This window comes from Rutidosis leptorrhynchoides, chromosome 9 (assembly GCF_046630445.1).
Source record: "Rutidosis leptorrhynchoides isolate AG116_Rl617_1_P2 chromosome 9, CSIRO_AGI_Rlap_v1, whole genome shotgun sequence".
Lineage (NCBI taxonomy): Eukaryota > Viridiplantae > Streptophyta > Magnoliopsida > Asterales > Asteraceae > Rutidosis > Rutidosis leptorrhynchoides.
Window position 1 is genome coordinate 27,364,224 of NC_092341.1, and position 17,587 is coordinate 27,381,810.

General features: G+C 32.7%; 2 protein-coding genes and 1 long non-coding RNA gene across 3 annotated transcripts; 2 read left to right on the forward strand and 1 right to left on the reverse strand.

Annotated features, from left to right (window-relative positions):
• The first annotated feature begins 2,079 nt into the window (after window positions 1-2,079).
• On the forward strand, window positions 2,080-4,593 carry LOC139867210 (uncharacterized). The gene is made up of 3 exons (XR_011765783.1): window positions 2,080-2,371; window positions 2,924-3,057; window positions 4,046-4,593. It is a non-coding gene; the product is annotated as an uncharacterized lncRNA (long non-coding RNA).
• Window positions 4,594-9,767: 5,174 nt separating this feature from the next.
• LOC139866664 (uncharacterized) lies at window positions 9,768-13,490 on the forward strand. Its single transcript, XM_071854952.1, has 9 exons — window positions 9,768-10,054; window positions 11,558-11,642; window positions 11,746-11,820; window positions 11,915-11,951; window positions 12,056-12,139; window positions 12,238-12,298; window positions 12,420-12,526; window positions 12,653-12,718; window positions 13,093-13,490. Exons 1-9 carry the CDS (start codon window positions 9,970-9,972, stop codon window positions 13,186-13,188), a joined length of 696 nt encoding a protein of 231 aa, XP_071711053.1. The 5' UTR covers window positions 9,768-9,969; the 3' UTR covers window positions 13,189-13,490.
• Window positions 13,491-14,772: 1,282 nt separating this feature from the next.
• Window positions 14,773-16,182, reverse strand: LOC139866637 (deSI-like protein At4g17486). The gene is made up of 3 exons (XM_071854928.1): window positions 16,032-16,182; window positions 15,586-15,873; window positions 14,773-15,490 (listed from the first exon to the last, which is right to left on the reverse strand). Exons 1-3 carry the CDS (start codon window positions 16,165-16,167, stop codon window positions 15,234-15,236), a joined length of 681 nt encoding a protein of 226 aa, XP_071711029.1. The 5' UTR covers window positions 16,168-16,182; the 3' UTR covers window positions 14,773-15,233.
• Window positions 16,183-17,587: the final 1,405 nt, after the last annotated feature.

A 17,587-nucleotide genomic window follows, 5' to 3' on the forward strand; every position in this document is an offset into this window, starting at 1 on the left:
TGCATATATATACTTTTTACATTATACATATATCTTTGTACATAATTGTTAACCAAATCCAAATTAGACTTCTTGAGCAAATATCAACGATTACAAATATTAGCGATATACTGAATCTTGATCGACTAAAATATCAACTATTACAAATATCGTTGATATCTATTGGGTGGAGTAAAACACTTCAATTGTATGAAGGCCGAGTCCATGATGGACAAAATACTAATCACATGATGTAAGACTTCATAACAACTGATAAATGTAGTTTTAAACCGTATGAACATTATCTTCCAGTCCCCAATGTGTGATCATTGAAATGTTCTTTTTTATCTATATCTTTAGTTCGACCTACAATTAATTGACGGTTTGGTTAGAAAACATGTAGGCTCTGTATCATGGAGCACTATGCAAGTTATTTTTTGTAGACGATGGTAGTAGCAGACATCCTTCAAAAAAAAAAAAGAACTTTTGATGAGTCAAGAGTTCATTGCTAACACCTTTGAATTTTATCATATGGTAGTCAAGTTATGCTTATTACGGTTTACTCATATAACTGGTGAGAGATTGAACACAACAAACATCATGCTTTTATTTGTGTATTTTGGAGAGTGATTAAAATTGTTATATATTCACTTTAATATTTAGTACGTTATATTACAAGTTCAAATCATGTATGACATTAGATTCATCGTAATTGTAGCATACACCTAATCGGTCTTGATACGAACGTTTTCGATTACTATTTTATAAAGCTGCCGTGCAACGCACGAGCTCTTAAATCTAGTGGTAACTATAAAGCTGAATACATTCTGATTTAGATTAAAGGATTTGATTCCACAAATAAAATCGAAACCCATATATATAAAATAAACTTCATTATTTGATTCGATTTTAATAGTATTATTATATTTTATATATATATATATATATATATATATATATATATATATATATATATATATATATATATATATATATATATATATATATATATATATATATATAGTGGACCAATCCATGGATAAGCACTAAATGGGGCACAAACTGGATAAGTAAAATTTCAAATTTTTTTTAAAAAAAAAAAACGATCCTTTAATATGCAAATAGAAGAAAACGAAAAAAATTTAAAAAGTTTTTGAACAAATCGTTCGAAAATCGATGATGAATGGTAAACATCGATGATAATGGTAAAAATTGATGATGAATGGTAAAATTAACCATTCATCTGGTTAATTTATCATTCATTTTTGTTCGCGATGAGTGATAAAATTAATCAATGCTAAAAAAAAGTAGATGAATGGTTAATTTAACCATTCATCTATTTATGATGAATGATAAAAAAAACAGATGAATGGTTAATTTAACCATTCATCTGGTTTTTTTTAGCATTGATTAATTTTATTATTAATCGTAAACAAGATGAATGATAAATTAACCCGATGAATGGTTAATTTTACCATTCATCATCGATTTTTGAAAGATTTTGAATTTTTTTTTTTATGAAAAAAATTGATTAGAGGTGCATTTTAATGCAGATTTATGAATGTAAAAAAAATTTAAAAAAAAAAAAATTATTTTGCTTATCCGGTTTGTACTCCTTTTAAGCTTATCCATGGATCGTGCCCCTATATATATATATTATAATTATAATTATAATCTATCTATTCTATTCTATATATAATAACAAAACTTAAAATAGATTATTTTTAGAATACAAAATTAATCTTAACCCTTCATTAAATTAATCATCAATAATCTAGACCCTTAATTTTCTACTGATATTTGTTATAAGCTCATAATCATAGCTTTGAATTGTTTGATTAATAAAACACCCTTCTAAATATTTGGGGCGGCCTTTTCTTTTGGATCTCCTCTTCAAAAAAACACGTAATTCGCATACAACTACAACTTAAAAACCCTAATTTCCTCTACAAACAAACACGACAACCTATCACAAAATCGAGAATCAATTCTTCCTTCACCTACATCAAATTCGCATAGGATGATAGCACAAGAAGAATATTTTGATGTCGTATTTGTCATCGGAGAAATCAATCAATCCATAAGGTATGAAAATTAATAATGAATGGCTGCTGTATATAAATGCTAATACTAATATTTCTTTCTTATGAGATTGCGTAAGTGATATTATGAAGCAATGCCATGAAATATTTGTTTGACTACATTTTCATGATTTTAATTACTTACTTTTGTTATTCAGATGATACTTTTGGATGCTATTTTGAGTTGTTTTACAGGATGAACTATCCCGAACAAAGTTGTTGGGATAGTGTTATGCATAAAAAAGTGCTTTAAAGTGATCAAACGCTCAAACCTTTGTATCAATGTGTTGGTGGTGTGACTATTCTGCTATGTAAGCATCATCTTCATCTATACGGTATATAGAGCATATTGCTTTTGTCATACTACAATTATGGTAAGCTATGTATATTTAATATTTCATATGATATGAGAATTAGATGCACCACATGTTTCACTCAAAGTCAAGGTCACAATTTTGATCCACTTGAGGTCAAAATCGATGCAGTTATATATTTATGTTCCATATTAAATCGGGTCAAAAAACACCACCTAAAAAGGATCAGTAAGATGACATGAAACCCGAGGACATATGACTACATAAATTATATACCTATACCTATTTAATCAATAACATAACTTAGGGTTTCTCCTGCTGTGATGCACGTTTAACTATTACAATACTTTACTTATGCCAGTATGTATTATATTTAATCACAGATTTAAAAGGATATCTATACAAATCAATGTAAATATTAGTATTGAAATTTAAAGTCAAAAGCACCATTTACCCGTTTGGTATACGATTCTTATTGATAAAAAGTAAGCTGTTTAGAGTAACCATAAGAAAATCTAAATGACAATAAAATTTTGTTTTGTTGAGCAGTGTATTGGTGGAAGGGACACCACCAACAATCCAGTGGTATTGGGCTGTTCTGAGGATGAAGGCAACATTAGTTGCATTGGTGGATGAAAAGAGATCAACCCTCACAACTGATATTATAAAATGATTTGAAGAAGGTAAGTGCCTATGTTAAAATAAAAAAGCTAATTTAGGGATGGTGAGTATTCACAAAAAATGCTGTGTTTTTTACTTTACCTTTTCCCCCAATTTTTATATTGTAGTAAGTATTTTGTATAAGAAACCGAGTCAAAGCAACAAAAACCGGTCAAAATTCCAACTTCTTAACCGAAGATGACAAAATATAAATATAAATGGGTATCAAAGTATTCAGATTGAATTGGGCAAAAAGCACCAGAATTCTTATCTGGAGTGAACCGCGGGTAGGGTCATAAAAATGGGTTGGGTGATCAATTGGGTAATGATGGTTCGGTTCAACCTGAGGTTTTCTATTTGGGTTGCGGTCATTGGTATGCACTTAGAGAGCTTGAGATTGCAACGAATGGTTTTGCTGATGAAAATGTGATTGGTGAAGTTGGTTATGGGATTGTTTATTGTGTGATTTTGGAAGATAATTCTATTGTTGCTGTTAAGAATTTACTTAATAACAAGTTATATTTTTACTACAAGAACTTACATTATTATTTGGTAAATTTCAACACAGTTACCAAGTTTTTTTTAACATGGGTAATACCTTTGAAAAGGTAGCAACTTTAACCCATTTATTTAGGAATGAGTGATTTGGATTACATTTTACATCAAAATGTTCAAACAAGTTAGTTTATAAATTTTTGTATAAAATATTAAAATCAAACAGGCTAACAGGTTGAATGGGTTAAGACCTGAAGTGTGTCAAAATGCATACCTTCAATTTTTTCATTCAAAATTCTGTTTAGTTATTATTAGTCATGTTTGGTAGCTTAGAAGTATTCAAGGAAAAAAAGGAAAAACAATTTTAACGGGCCATCCCGCCTTTTTCAACCCATAGTTGTTTTCTTGAATACTTTAAGTCGTGGATAATTTTTTCGTGAATACTTTAAATCCCATTGATTTATTTTTTTAATGTATGCATCATTTGTTTAGGTCTAACTGGAAACAGTTTGGCAGGTATTCCATTGTTTTGTTACACTTTGAAGCATTTCGGCTACGAATGGCACCAGCTTTACATGGCGTTTGTTCGCTTCATGGGCATCAATTAGAGATTTTGTGTTTCAATAATTAAGAGATTTTGTACCTTTGTATATCATTGCAGGTGACATTTTCTTATCACCCACTACGGTGATATTTTGAGATGGTGTTTTCATCTGTTTTTAAATGGGCATCAATTTAAGATTCTTCTTCTATCTTAAAGGTTCTACGAAAGGGTATCTATTCAAATGTCCCCAATGGTTGGTGAATTGTTATGAGCAGGTAATACATCGTTCGAATGGGGCATATGTTATGTAGATGATTGTCTATAACTACTTATATTTAGTTTTATACTTGGCAACTCAAATGAGTTGGGTAATGGGTAAAAAATAGACTGATATTACTGTGTGCTGGTTAAAGAATATCTAAAGTTTGTCTACATAACAAATTATACACGGATTTGTTTGTTATTTACAACATAGTATGATTGTAAAATCTGTTGACTAACACCGATTCTTTTCTGGATTACTGTAAATAAAGTTTACAACGTTATTATTCACTCTTTTTGGATTATAAGTTATGATTCCTAATTAAGTTTTTGAAGTTCACTTTATCGGATCAATATGAGTAAATGTGTATCGCGAATGTATACTTCATTACTAGAAATATTCTTTTCATAATCCCACGAATTCGCGGGCCTTAATGTTCTATGTGAAGCATACAGAAGAAAAGGTCGAGGTTTCACTAATGTTGATTTGATTGACCAAATAAGATGAACGGTATTTAATGTTCTATGTGGTTTGATTGATGGGTAATTCTTTTGTTTTTTCACATATATGTAATTTTGTCACTTTACTGTGTCCCGTGCCATAGATGACAAAATGAGGCTGGTCAAACGTCAAATGCTTTGGGTAACGACCAACTTGTCACTTTTGGTCAAAATGTATCAATTTTGGTACGGGTTCAGTTGACCAAAAAAAAAAATCAATCTCATGCAAAGAATAGTATTTTAAAATGATAAAAGTTATGTTATTATCAAAGTCGTATAATCTTGGGTTTATATTTTAGGACTTAGGGTTTAGGGTTAGGGTTCAGAGTAGTTTTTAGGGTTTAGAGTTTAGGTTTAGTGTTGTGGGTTTAGATTTAAGGTTTAGAATTTTGTGTTTAGATTTATGGTTAAGGGTTTAGGTTAGGGTTTAGAGTTCAGATTTACGGTTTTGGGTTTAGTTTTTAGGGTTTTAGATGTTAGGTTTGGGGCTTAGATTTAGGGTTTTGGGTTTAGTTTTTAGGGTTTAGATGTTAGGTTTTGAGTTTAGATTTAAGGTTTAAGGTTTAGGGTTTAGATTCTAGGGTTTATATTTTAGGGTTTAGGGTTAAGGTTCAGAGTTTTTAGGGTTTAGGATTTAGAGTTTAGGTTTAGCGTTTTGAGTTTGGGGTTAAGATTTAGGGTTTATTGTTTAGATTTAGGGCTTAATATAGGTGCACAAAAACCGGATCCGGACCGGATCCGGATTTAAAAAAACCGGACAAAAAAAATCCGGATTTTTCCGGATCCAGTTCCGGTTCCGGATCCGGTTCTCGGGGTCGGTTTTTTTTCGGATTTTTTTTCGGAATCGGATTTTTTTCGGATCTCGACCGGATTTTTTTCGGACTAAGATCTTTGTCGGATTTTGTTTTTTACTGGTTATATTTTTACCGGTTCGATTTTTATAACTTTTGAACAACAATAATATAATCAATATAAACAAAATATATAACGCTACAACAATTATAAATAATACAACAACATTTTTATTCAAATGATTAACCACTAAAGATAATATAAATAACAATAACAATACATTTATTTGAACGATACAAGTTACAACTATAAGTATACAAAAGTTAATACATTATTCGAGCTTCGGCATGGCCATCACCCGATAATGTATTACGAGCAAAGTATATTGAGCTTCGGCATTGCCATCACCCATTATACATTACTCGACTACTCGTCTTGCCTTCGTCGTTCGAAATAGTCTTCACTTGCTTCAAATTCGGGGTCATCAACCGCAAATGTTCGTTGGTAATTTGCAATATATTCTTCCATGTTAATGGGATCATATTCACCTTCCTCCACTTCGGTCTCGGTATTTCCTTCGGTTGATGAAGGTGATAATCCCGCTTCTATTTCTTCCATCTCTATAAAATCTTCAACGTCATTATCTAACGGACATTCTAATGACGTTTGATCTTGTATCCTATCTACCCCGTCCAAATAATCCTTCAAACATACGCATACTTCCACGGCTTGGGGGGTAAGTCTTGACCTTCTTTCCGAAATAATTCGACCGCTAAGAGAAAAAGCCGATTCGGAAGCTACGGTTGAGGCTTGAACGGCTAATAAGTCACGAACCATAGCGGATAATATTGGATAGGTGTCTTCTTTTGTTTTCCACCAAGCCAAAACATCAAAGTTGTGAAATTGTTCGGGATTCATGTTTAGTGCAAAGTTTCCAATTTTGTAATTTCCCAACTCGCTTGTGGGTGCCGATGTTCGGGCACGTTTTGAAGCGTCTTCACGTAATTGGTTAAAAAGAGTAATATTAAGGTCTCGGGCCCTTCGAGAAGATGATCCGCTCTCAAATTGGTCAACAATTGGGTTTGATTGTCGACCATAAGTTGTTGCATAAATTGAAAATAATTGCTCAAAGGTGTCATTAAATGCGAATATTTGGTTGTTTATATAGTTGGGTTCGGCGTCTTCGGGACCATGAATACAATCCAAATTTTGATATATTGTTGTCATCAAAAGTTCCACCCCACTAAAATTGATTTTCGGGTCAACAGCGGCCGCAAATAAAAAAACTTTGGGTATTGTTCCAAAATATTTTTTTAGTTTTTTTCTTATGTGAAAAACGGTTTGTCTAAAAATACGATTATTTGAGTTCGCAAATTCGTTAATTTTTTCCGTCATTATATAAAGTTGTTGTAAAACTAGTGAGCTAGTTGGGTAATAAACACCCGAAACTTTTGTCGTTGCCTCTTTAAAAACTTGTAAAAAATTTGTTAATGCTTCCAAGTCATCCCATTCGTCGTTATCAATCGGTTCGGAATATCCCTTTCTAATTAGTCTATTATTAAAACCGATTAAAGTTTCTTTTTGTCGTAATATATTTTCAAACATAAGACAAGTAGAATTCCACCTAGTATTATTATCAAAATAAGGACCTAACCAAGTGCCATTACAATTTTTAACAAAATTTTTATAGTTTTTATGTCGTTCGTTGCTCGTACGATATATCGTTACTAATAATTTTCTAAATTTATCTTTTAACGAACTACAATAAGTTAAACAATCTTGAACGGCCAAGTTTATAATATGAGCAACACAACGTGTATGTATAAACGCACCATTTAAAACCGGTTGCATTCGTATTTTTAACATATCCATGGCACTAGTATTATTAGAAGCATTATCTAGCGAAATAGTAAAAACTTTATCGATTAAATTATATTCAGTCAAAGTGTCTTGTATAATTTTTCTTAAATTATTACCATTATGCGGATAAGCAAATAATTTAAAAGCGATTGTCCGTTTCATTAATAACCACGAATCGGGATGGAACCAATGAGCGGTAACGGCTAAATAAGAATTTGCCGTTCCGTGTGGTGCGGTCCAAACATCACAAGTTATAGAAACTTTATGTTTATATGTTCGAAAACCTTCAATTATATCATTTTTAGCTTTTTTCCATAATTTAAAAGCGTCACGTCTAAGAGTAGTACGACTTACATTGTCATATCGCGGTTGTAGTCGGTTGCGAATTAGCTCCGTAAGCTTTGGATTGTCGAAGTGGTTGAAAGGAAGCCCTTGTTGAATGACAAACCTTGCCAAATCTTGACGAAGAGCTTCTTGATCGTATACAAAAATCGAACCATCCCGACCAAGTGTAGGTTGTGTCGGGTCTTGAGCGGCCCCCGAACAACTTTTTGCAAGATGTTTTCTTAAAGTAGAGTTACCCGAAACACCTAGGAACTTACCACATCTCTTGCAACGAGCTTTTTCTTGATTATCGGTCATCACGCACAAGTCGAAATTAGCCCAAACGTCGCCTTTACGACTCGTATTTTTGATCGTACGAACATCGTTGTTGGTATAACGTTGTGAAGATTGGGCAACGGAAGCGGCATCGGAAGCGGATGCTTGTGAGTTATCCATTATAGGATTAGTAAGTAGAGTTTAGTGAGTAATTATAGTGTAATTATAGAGTTTTTTGAGATTTAGAGAGAATAGAGAGAATTAGATGGTGTGTTTTCAACCAAAACCCAATACCATCTATTTATACTACACTTGAAGGGGTAAAATGGTCAAAAAAAGTTCAAAAAACTGCAAAAAAAACGCTCCAAACGGCTAGTTTTTTTTTGATTTTCGAACAGCAAAAAAAAAAAAAAAAAAAAAAAAAAAAAATCCGGTTTTTATCCGGTTTTCAAAAATCCGGATAAAATCCGGTTTTTATCCGGTATTTATCCGGTTCTGGGGCAACGGCTAGATCCGGTCGGATCCGGATCGGATCCAGGAACCGGATCCGGTTCTGACAGGATCCGGATCTGACAAGATCCGGTTTCGGATTTTTTTCGGATTTTTTTCGGATCCGGTTTTTTTGTTCACCTGTAGGGCTTAAGGTTCAGATTTAGGGTTTTGGGTTTAGTTTTAAGGGTTTAGATGTTAGGTTTCAGGTTTAGATTTAGGGTTTAGATTATAGGGCTTAGGGTTTTGGGTTAGAGTTTAGAGTTTTTAGAGTTTAGATGTTTGGGTTTAGATTTAGAGTTTAGACTTTAGATTTAGGGTTTAGGGTTTAAATTTAGGGTTTAGTGTTTAGGCTTGGGTTTAGGATTTAAATTATAGGGTTTAGATTTTAGGGTTTAGGTCTAATTTACGATAATAAAACCCTAGCTTCTTCTCCCCAATATTGACACTAGCAACACAAATTTATGGATTAATTCTTTTATGGATTAACACAAATTTAGGGTTTAGGTTCATGTGATATGGATTAATTCTTTTGTTTTTTATGTTATTAACAATTCTAAATATAAATATGATTTGTGATATAGTGTGTTTTAGCTTTTACATTAATCAATATGGATATAAGTATGGATCTTTGGTATAGTTATACGTAGCATCAATATGGATATAAATTGAGACTTCGAGTGAGGAAGGAATTTCAAATCATCAAATGTCGCTATCTTTACATCAACACGTCAAGAGATTGGAAGCGTGAAATAATCTATAGGAAACAAGACCTAAGTTTAAGAATTAGACTTGCATTTATGGATTTATTTGTTATCTTTTGCTCAACAACTATATAGCAATATTCTATAATTGTCTCCGTTACTGAAAACTACGCAAATAATATAATGTTTCACATTAAGTATTTTCTAACGAATGCTTGCTTAGTCCCATAAAGTAATCCCGCGAATTCGCGGGCATTAAGCTAGTAATTATAATTATTATATATTATAAATTATATATTCCTTAAACAAATGTGATTAATAAAAAGAAATTGATATGTACACAACTCAAAATTATTATGTACACAACCTTGATGCTTTACAATATTATACTGTACAATACTATAAAATATTTTGTTTGTGTATATATTTTAAGTTGTGTACATCATCACCCTTAATAATAAAATAAAAGTACTCGTAATTAGTTTCCAACAAGGTATCAAAGAGCTTGACAACCGACCATCGTATCTCACCAGTCAAAACCTTCCGCACCCATCGGTCTACGTTATCCCCGATCATCTTCATCTCCAACAAACCCCTATTTTATCACTTATTAAATTTAAATCTATCTATTGTTACAGTAAATTTTATCTAATTATCCTAATTAATTTCAAACTCAATTTAAATTGAAGATGCGTCGTGGTTCTTCGAAAAAAGGCCCTGCTAATTCCACCACCTCATCCACTAATTCTTCCGCCATGGATCTCTTTCGCTCTGGTATTCATCTAATTTCACTTTGATTAATTTCAATTTTACGATGACTAGGTTTTTTGTTATTAATTAATTTTTAGTTGTGTATTTAATTCGACGTTTTCATTCGATTCGAGGTTTAATTTAGGTGCACGTTATCTATCTAAATCTTTGAAATTAGTTTTAATTGAATTTTCATATTTAATTTAATTTTAATATTAATATTAATTCAACTGACTAAAGCTAGGTTGTTGTTGAGATGGTAATTCACATGATGTGCTTTAAGCTTCAATAGAATAATTTACATAACAGAATATATATGTGCATATGTATATGTGTATTTAATTCACAATATAATGATGCTGCTGATCCCTCAGAAGACATGCAGTACCACATAACCATGAAGAATGCAAATTTGTTTGTTACAACTTGTATCTGATTTGTACTGGTGTACTGAAACAATATTTTTGAGAATAAGGTATCAAGTCATTGTATTTGTATATGATAGTTGATCAAGCGGATTCCGTATGGAACAATATTTTTGCTCTTCGGCAACTGTGTAGCTTGATCACGATCTTGAATCTGCGAGGGTGGCTAAACAATCAATCGAGTAAATCCAACTAAGTTGAATGCTTGATGTTTTCTTCTTGATTCTTGTTGATACCTATTTCCAGCCAGCGGCTTACAAGTATTACAAGTATTACAAGTATATTAGTACAAAACTGGAACTTCTTAGCGTGATGATTTCCGGTTGATGTTTGACCTGGATCATGGTCCGAAACCGTGGGTGGCTTAATCAATCTTGCGGAACTAAACTGAGAGTTGGTCCGTCTAGCGTTATGTGGCTAAGTCTTCAAGTTCTAGAGTGAGAAAGTATTGTGTGAGAGAATTTGTCACAAGTTCAAATAAGTTCAAATGCCTGGGAAAGTGATGGCCCATGTGTACTATTTATAGGCATAGGAGCTCCTGGATGTTTGGAGACACGTGTCGGTTTATGATTGATTGATTTGTGCGAAAAGTGCGTAATTGACTTTATGCTTTATGCTGACGTGGCATGTTTGCTGCTCATGTGTTTTATGTTTAGATATTTAGGGCTTATGTATTGTTTAGCAGCCTACAGGGATCACGCAAAACGTTGTGTGGCCTAATTTTGTAATTTATTATGTTCTCCTTGTTTGATGGAAAACGTTGAACGGATGTAAATAGGAAATGCCTTCTAACACCAATTTTATGCCGTCTAAGCGTCTTCTCCGTCTTGACATGGCCTTTTTATGCGTGCGAACCATAGTGCGCACCAACAATTCTAGAGAGAGAAAATGTGTGGAGAGAGAAAGTGTGTTTAGAAGACCAATATTGTTTATGGGTACTATCCGGAGGGCGTTTAGTCAAAATATTATTATGTACCATATAATGTGAAATTTTTTTAATGGTTGGTTGTTTTGTATGTTCGTCGCGTATTTATTATTTGAAATCATCCATATCATAGTTTGATTTAATACTTACTTATAGAGTTAATCATTTTGTCTTCAGCTTCAGGTAAAGCTGCAACTAAAGAGTTGGAACGCATTGATCAGCTGTTCTATACATATGCGAATGAGTCTTCTGGAATGATTGAGTAAGTGCTATATGTAATATTCTGTATATAATTATATTTATTCTTTACTTCTTTTACGTATTCGTCATTTGTTTTGTCGTATTTTACACATTTTTTTTAACAGCCCCGAAGGAATAGAGCATCTCTGTACTGACTTACAAGTCGAACATACAGATGTACGGATATTAATGCTTGCTTGGTACGTTTCATCGATCACAAGTTTACATCACTTTTATTTTTGTTTTAATATCATTTTGTCACTTACAAATTTCGATTGGTTTTGTAACTTTCAGGAAAATGCAGTCTGAAAAACAGGGATACTTCACCTTGGTAATATAATATTTTTATTTTCAATTTATCTTCAAGCTTACTCTGTTCTACATTTATTGAATATGTACTGTAATTAAATTGTTTAAATCGGTAATTATTTATAGGAAGAGTGGCGAAAAGGTCTTAAAGCATTACGGGCTGATACTATAGTGAAGTTAAAGAAGGCACTACCTGAGCTGGAGAATGAGGTATTTCAACATATTATTATTTTTCGTGTTTTTTTGGGTAGATTAAGAAATATTTTCGTATTGATAACATGAATGTTTGTTTACTTTTCTTGAAAAAGGTCCGCAGGCCGTCAAATTACATCGAGTTCTATACTTATGCATTCCGATATTGCCTAACAGGTATAATAAACATTTGACAAAATATTGTTCAATATTACATAAATTTAAATTTAAATAATGTCAACTTCATTTGATTATTTGCTTATAAATAATGTTTATCTGTTTTTTATTGGTTATGTAGAGGAGAAGCAAAAGAGCATAGATATTGAGAGCATATGTGAACTATTGGAGCTTGTTTTGGGGTCACAGTTTCCTCAACAGGTTGATTTGTTCATTCAGTATCTAAGGGTGAGCCTTGAGTTCCTTTGTTATCTTATGTATCTCTATATATGTGTATGTGTGTGTGTGTGTGCAAATATGAAAATACGAAAAGTGATACGTGTTAATGTGTTATTGTTTTTGGCCATTTTACAGACACAGATTGATTACAAAGTCATAAACATGGATCAGTGGATGGGGTTTTATAGATTTTGCAATGAGGTAATTCAACCTTAAGTTATCATTTCTCGTTTGTGTTTATTACTTTTTTTTAGTACAAGTTGAATAAGGTCGGGTTGAACTGACTAATGTGTCAAACATAAATACAGAATTATATTAATTTTCTTATTTGATGAACAAAATATATGAGGGTTTTATGTGTAAAAATACAGTTTGGGCAACTTTTAACCCATTTCCTCTTTAGCTAATCGTTTTATATGACTTTAATCATTAAAGATAAAACGTAAATCAAATCAACCAATTAAACGTAAATTGGTTGTAGATGCTACTTTTATTTAACAAGATTTATATACGGACTCCAAAGGTCTAATTATTATCATGTTTTTTTTTTTTTTTTTTTTTTTTTTTTTTGACAGATAAGTTTTCCAGATTTCAACAATTATGATGAAGAACTTGCTTGGCCCTTGATTCTGGACAACTTTGTTGACTGGGTGAAGTCAAAACATCGCTGATGCAAAGTCAAATTATTGACCAAGTATTTGTGTTGTTGCCAATAGAGGCCGAACTCTTCGGCAGCTTCATTAGTCTTATCGTCTCAATTGATGTGCAATATGCTGCAGAAACAAGTAAACAACTCATATGTTGCATTAAAAACATCCCCTCTGTTTATCATCAACATTTGTATTTACATTTACAGGAAAAAGAGTGTTTCTTTATAATACACAAATGGAGGACTACAATCAACAGTTGCCCATTTATTTGTGTATAGATGGATTCCGGTTATGTTTAATCTCAATTCAAGCAGGTAAAATTCACAATAACTAGTTGTAAGTTGAAAAAATCTACACATAATCGTTTCTAAAGTTCGTTTCTTTAAACACAAGTGATTAGGGTCAACCCGGACGCAAAGTTACTAAACCCGTCCGTTTTGACATTACCTAACCCGTTTGTTCGACAGGGCAGCTTTCAGCCCTTGTATTATACAGCTTACAAAAAGGGACCCATCCATCCAACATTTGTGTAGTCTATTTAGACAAGAATTGATATTGGTCTTTAAATTCTTGTGACTGTATCTTGAAAGACCAGAGGCGAAGTCAAGATTTACAGATGGGGTGGCTTATTCGTTAATCGGATGATCACAAAAAAAAAAAAAAAAAAAAAACTATATTAACAAGCCATAACATTATATTTGATATTTGAGATTTAAGGGACGCTTACAATTATTTGAGCATAATAATACAAATGAAACTTATGTCTCGATTGGGCTTTAGTCACTTGCCAATGATCATCAAGGCATATGGACCAAAGGAATCCTATGTTGAATACCATTAGGTTTGGTGTGGGTCATGTTACATGTACTATTGGGACCTACAGGGTCTTGTGGGTCCAGTTACAGATAGTTTTTGAATTTGCAAAAGTAAAAAAAGCAAGAAAAAAGGAGACAAATCATTTGGATGGTGGGTAACCTATAAAAGATGTATCTTTTGTGATCAAATATTGTTCTTTCTTAACCACCGGGTTCTGTGAAGTAGTTAGGGTTTACCCTTTCAAAGTAAAAGTCGAGCTTTCGAATCCAAAAAGTTAAAAAAATTAATTCCCTCATGGTCACATAGGCGATGACTCTGGACTGCCCGCAAAGCGGGTAGTCGTGCGGGTAGTCGCCCTAGAATATGTTAGAATTAGTCAGCTCACAAAGCGAGTCAGATATACCAAAAAGGTACTATATTGTTCTTTCTTAAATGCTCTTATTCTGTGCTATTATTATTATGTGTTGGTCCCTCCTCCATGAAGGAATAGTATCCATTCTTCATGATTCTTCCCAATAGTGGGTGAAATTCATTGCTAGTGGATACATCCTTAAATATTCCCAAATTCCATATTTTAGTATCATCAATGAAGAATGATTGAGCAAAGTTTCATGTTGTGTTGTGCACTCATAAAGGAAACTATTTATACCGTTTCTTTGCTCGAAAAGTTGTTACGTTGTGTAGCCGATGTTGACATTAGATCAATTTGTGAATTGTTTAAGCTTTATACAGAGTCCAATACATGTTAGCTTATACTATAATGTTTCAACTTGTATTCTAAATGTCGCATTCATTTCTGTTACATCATCAACTAGATTTCTTTTCGTATATTTGAAAACGGGACACAAATAACCAATCACAACAATAATGCTCGACCATATGATGTGAGTGAATGAACAATTCAAGAGTTGAGTCGACGTAAAGGACAAACTAGACTAAATCGTATGTGTTTATCCCCGTCTTTATCAGGTAAACAGTGTCTGGTACCGCACTATCTTGATAGAGAAATTCGCCTAATTAACAGACCCACCAAATATTGCAAATATCAAGGCTCGACCAAAACTCTTGAAACAAATTGAAGCATTCTTTTATATTGTATTGAAGATTCAACTCTTGTTAGGTGACACAGTTGTAATGAATGATTATTAGACACAACTAGAAAGCCACAAATTGATACATGACAAGAGTATGCCAAATAATCAAATGAACAGAAGTTCACTTATATTAAAAAATTGGCATAAAAAAATCTGCTACGATAAAAAAGAATCTAGATTCAAAGGTGAAGGTAGTGGTAGAGAAGTTGTGATTCTATGACCGTTAGGCCGACCAACCGTTGGTGATGTCAATGACCATTTCTCAAAATCCGGTGAACCACTAGACGAGGAGCTTGACCTGCTCGACCGACTAGACAACTTCTTCATCTCACCTTCATTATGCACTTTGTCATCTTCAATTCCAACTTTAGTTGAACTTATACTCGCCGGAATTATACAATTGCACAAAAAACCTACATACATCATAAAAGCCTTTTCAAATTTTAACAACTTATTAACTCAATCTAAGCCTTAATCATTAGCACCCAATGTTGATAACTTTGCTTACCAATTTTGGCTAGGCGATTAATCCAACTAGGGATCGAGTTTCCGGTTAGTCTAACACAAACATCGTTACAAAAATGGTTACAATTTTTGGTAATGAGATTATATGAAATCCCTTTGTAACCTTCACCAAGTTCTTCCATAATTCCTCTAACGTCACTTAGATTTTTATCGGTCCATCCGATTAAAATCTGTTTCCTGAACGAAAACCCTTCACATTGTTTCGGTTCTCCTTCAAATATTCCTGTCGTTGCTTGTTCATGACATCCAAATGCGTACTCAACTCCATGAACTAAAACCATAGAAATAATAAAAATATTACAAAATCAAATATAAAAAAGGTGATTAACGACAACTTTAAGGGCTATTGTTAACTGCTTTTTAATAGCTTCAAACAAACATTTAGATGAAATTGTTTAACTGATTGATTCTTGATGGAGAGATATAAACCTTGGACACCAGAATGATAGATACCGAGACCGAGCCAATAAGCGTAACCGTTCATGGAGGTGAGATCGTATACATTGAGGTACACCGGAACTGATCCATCTTTCAGATACTTTTTTGAGTTTCCTCTGCATAACATTTTTTGAAAGTTTGATAAGTAATTGGATAGAAGTATTAAAATAGATATACTACGGCAAATATGTAGCTTATATTTTGCTTTTATGGCGGGCCACCAGTATACAGTGTCACATTTTTACAAAATGAATGTTTTTTTTAATAAAATAACCATAACATTAGAACAAAGTCTTTTCATCTGAAAATAATAAAAACGAACACGGGTACAATCGAAACCACAAAAGACTGCAAGGCTCGAAAGCATAAAACGAACTTTAAACACTAAATAATGAGCAAATGCTAACTACACTCGAACCTTGAGCAACCTAAACAATGCAACGATACTCGAACATAAACAACTATAAGTGCCAATACAAAAGACCAATACGAAACCAACACAAGATGAACTCTAATAAACAGAACGAAAACGCCCGACTAAACTACCCGGCAACCGATTAACCTTTTCGAGTCTTAATGATCGGCTTCACAATTACCATGTCAACATTCAACCGATTAAATTTCTTACCCGCCCAATTTTCAATCGTATACAAGGAAACATTTGTCCAAGAGCTATCAATTATGATTCCCGACACGGAAGGAGGGATCGATCCTTGCTTCTCAAGGCCCTAAAAAAAACTAACATTTCGATAAATCATTGTATATCTGTTTAAGAATTATTGGAGTATACGTATTAAAACCAACTTTCGATAAATCATTGTATATCTGTTTAAGAATTATTGTAGTATACGTATTACTTTAGTTAGTAACCAATAATGTTAAAAGTATCTTTTCAGAGTTTTGGATTATTTAAAGAAACTACAAATTGATCAAACATAATTTGGTTCGTTAAGCAAAAAGTAAGAGGATCATTATAATCTGTAGTGGAGATGGAGAAATGTGTTGTTAATCATGTCAAGGTGGAAATCACTGATCTTAATTAATAATCGAGTATGTTATAGTGGTGTCAACTTGGGTTGACGTGGCTTCAAGTTAAAAATATTACCTTAATTTCACACATTTATAAATTTATTTCTTTATAAACAAAAACTAAAATATTTCATCCGTTCCATTATACACTTTACTACTCCGTATATGTTTGTCCATAAAAAATTGTCCTTTACTTAAAATAATCATAAAAATTCACTAATGTGTCAATCATACCCCTCTATTATTAGGTAGATAAAATTACATATGACAAGTCAACTCACACAATTGATGGTAAATGATAGGTAAATTGGTCATTTCAATCTTATTTCTTAAATAAAAAAAAATTTAACCCGGACATTTAATCTGAGACGATATTCTTTTGATCTCGCTCGCTCTATCTTTTCTTCCGTTGTTTTCTGTTGGGTAGGAACGATGATGTTGCCGAGGCACCTGGTTGTCTTGGTGTTTGGGTCGGTTTTGACAAATTGAGGTTTCATGGGGTGGTTTCTCGGGGCTTT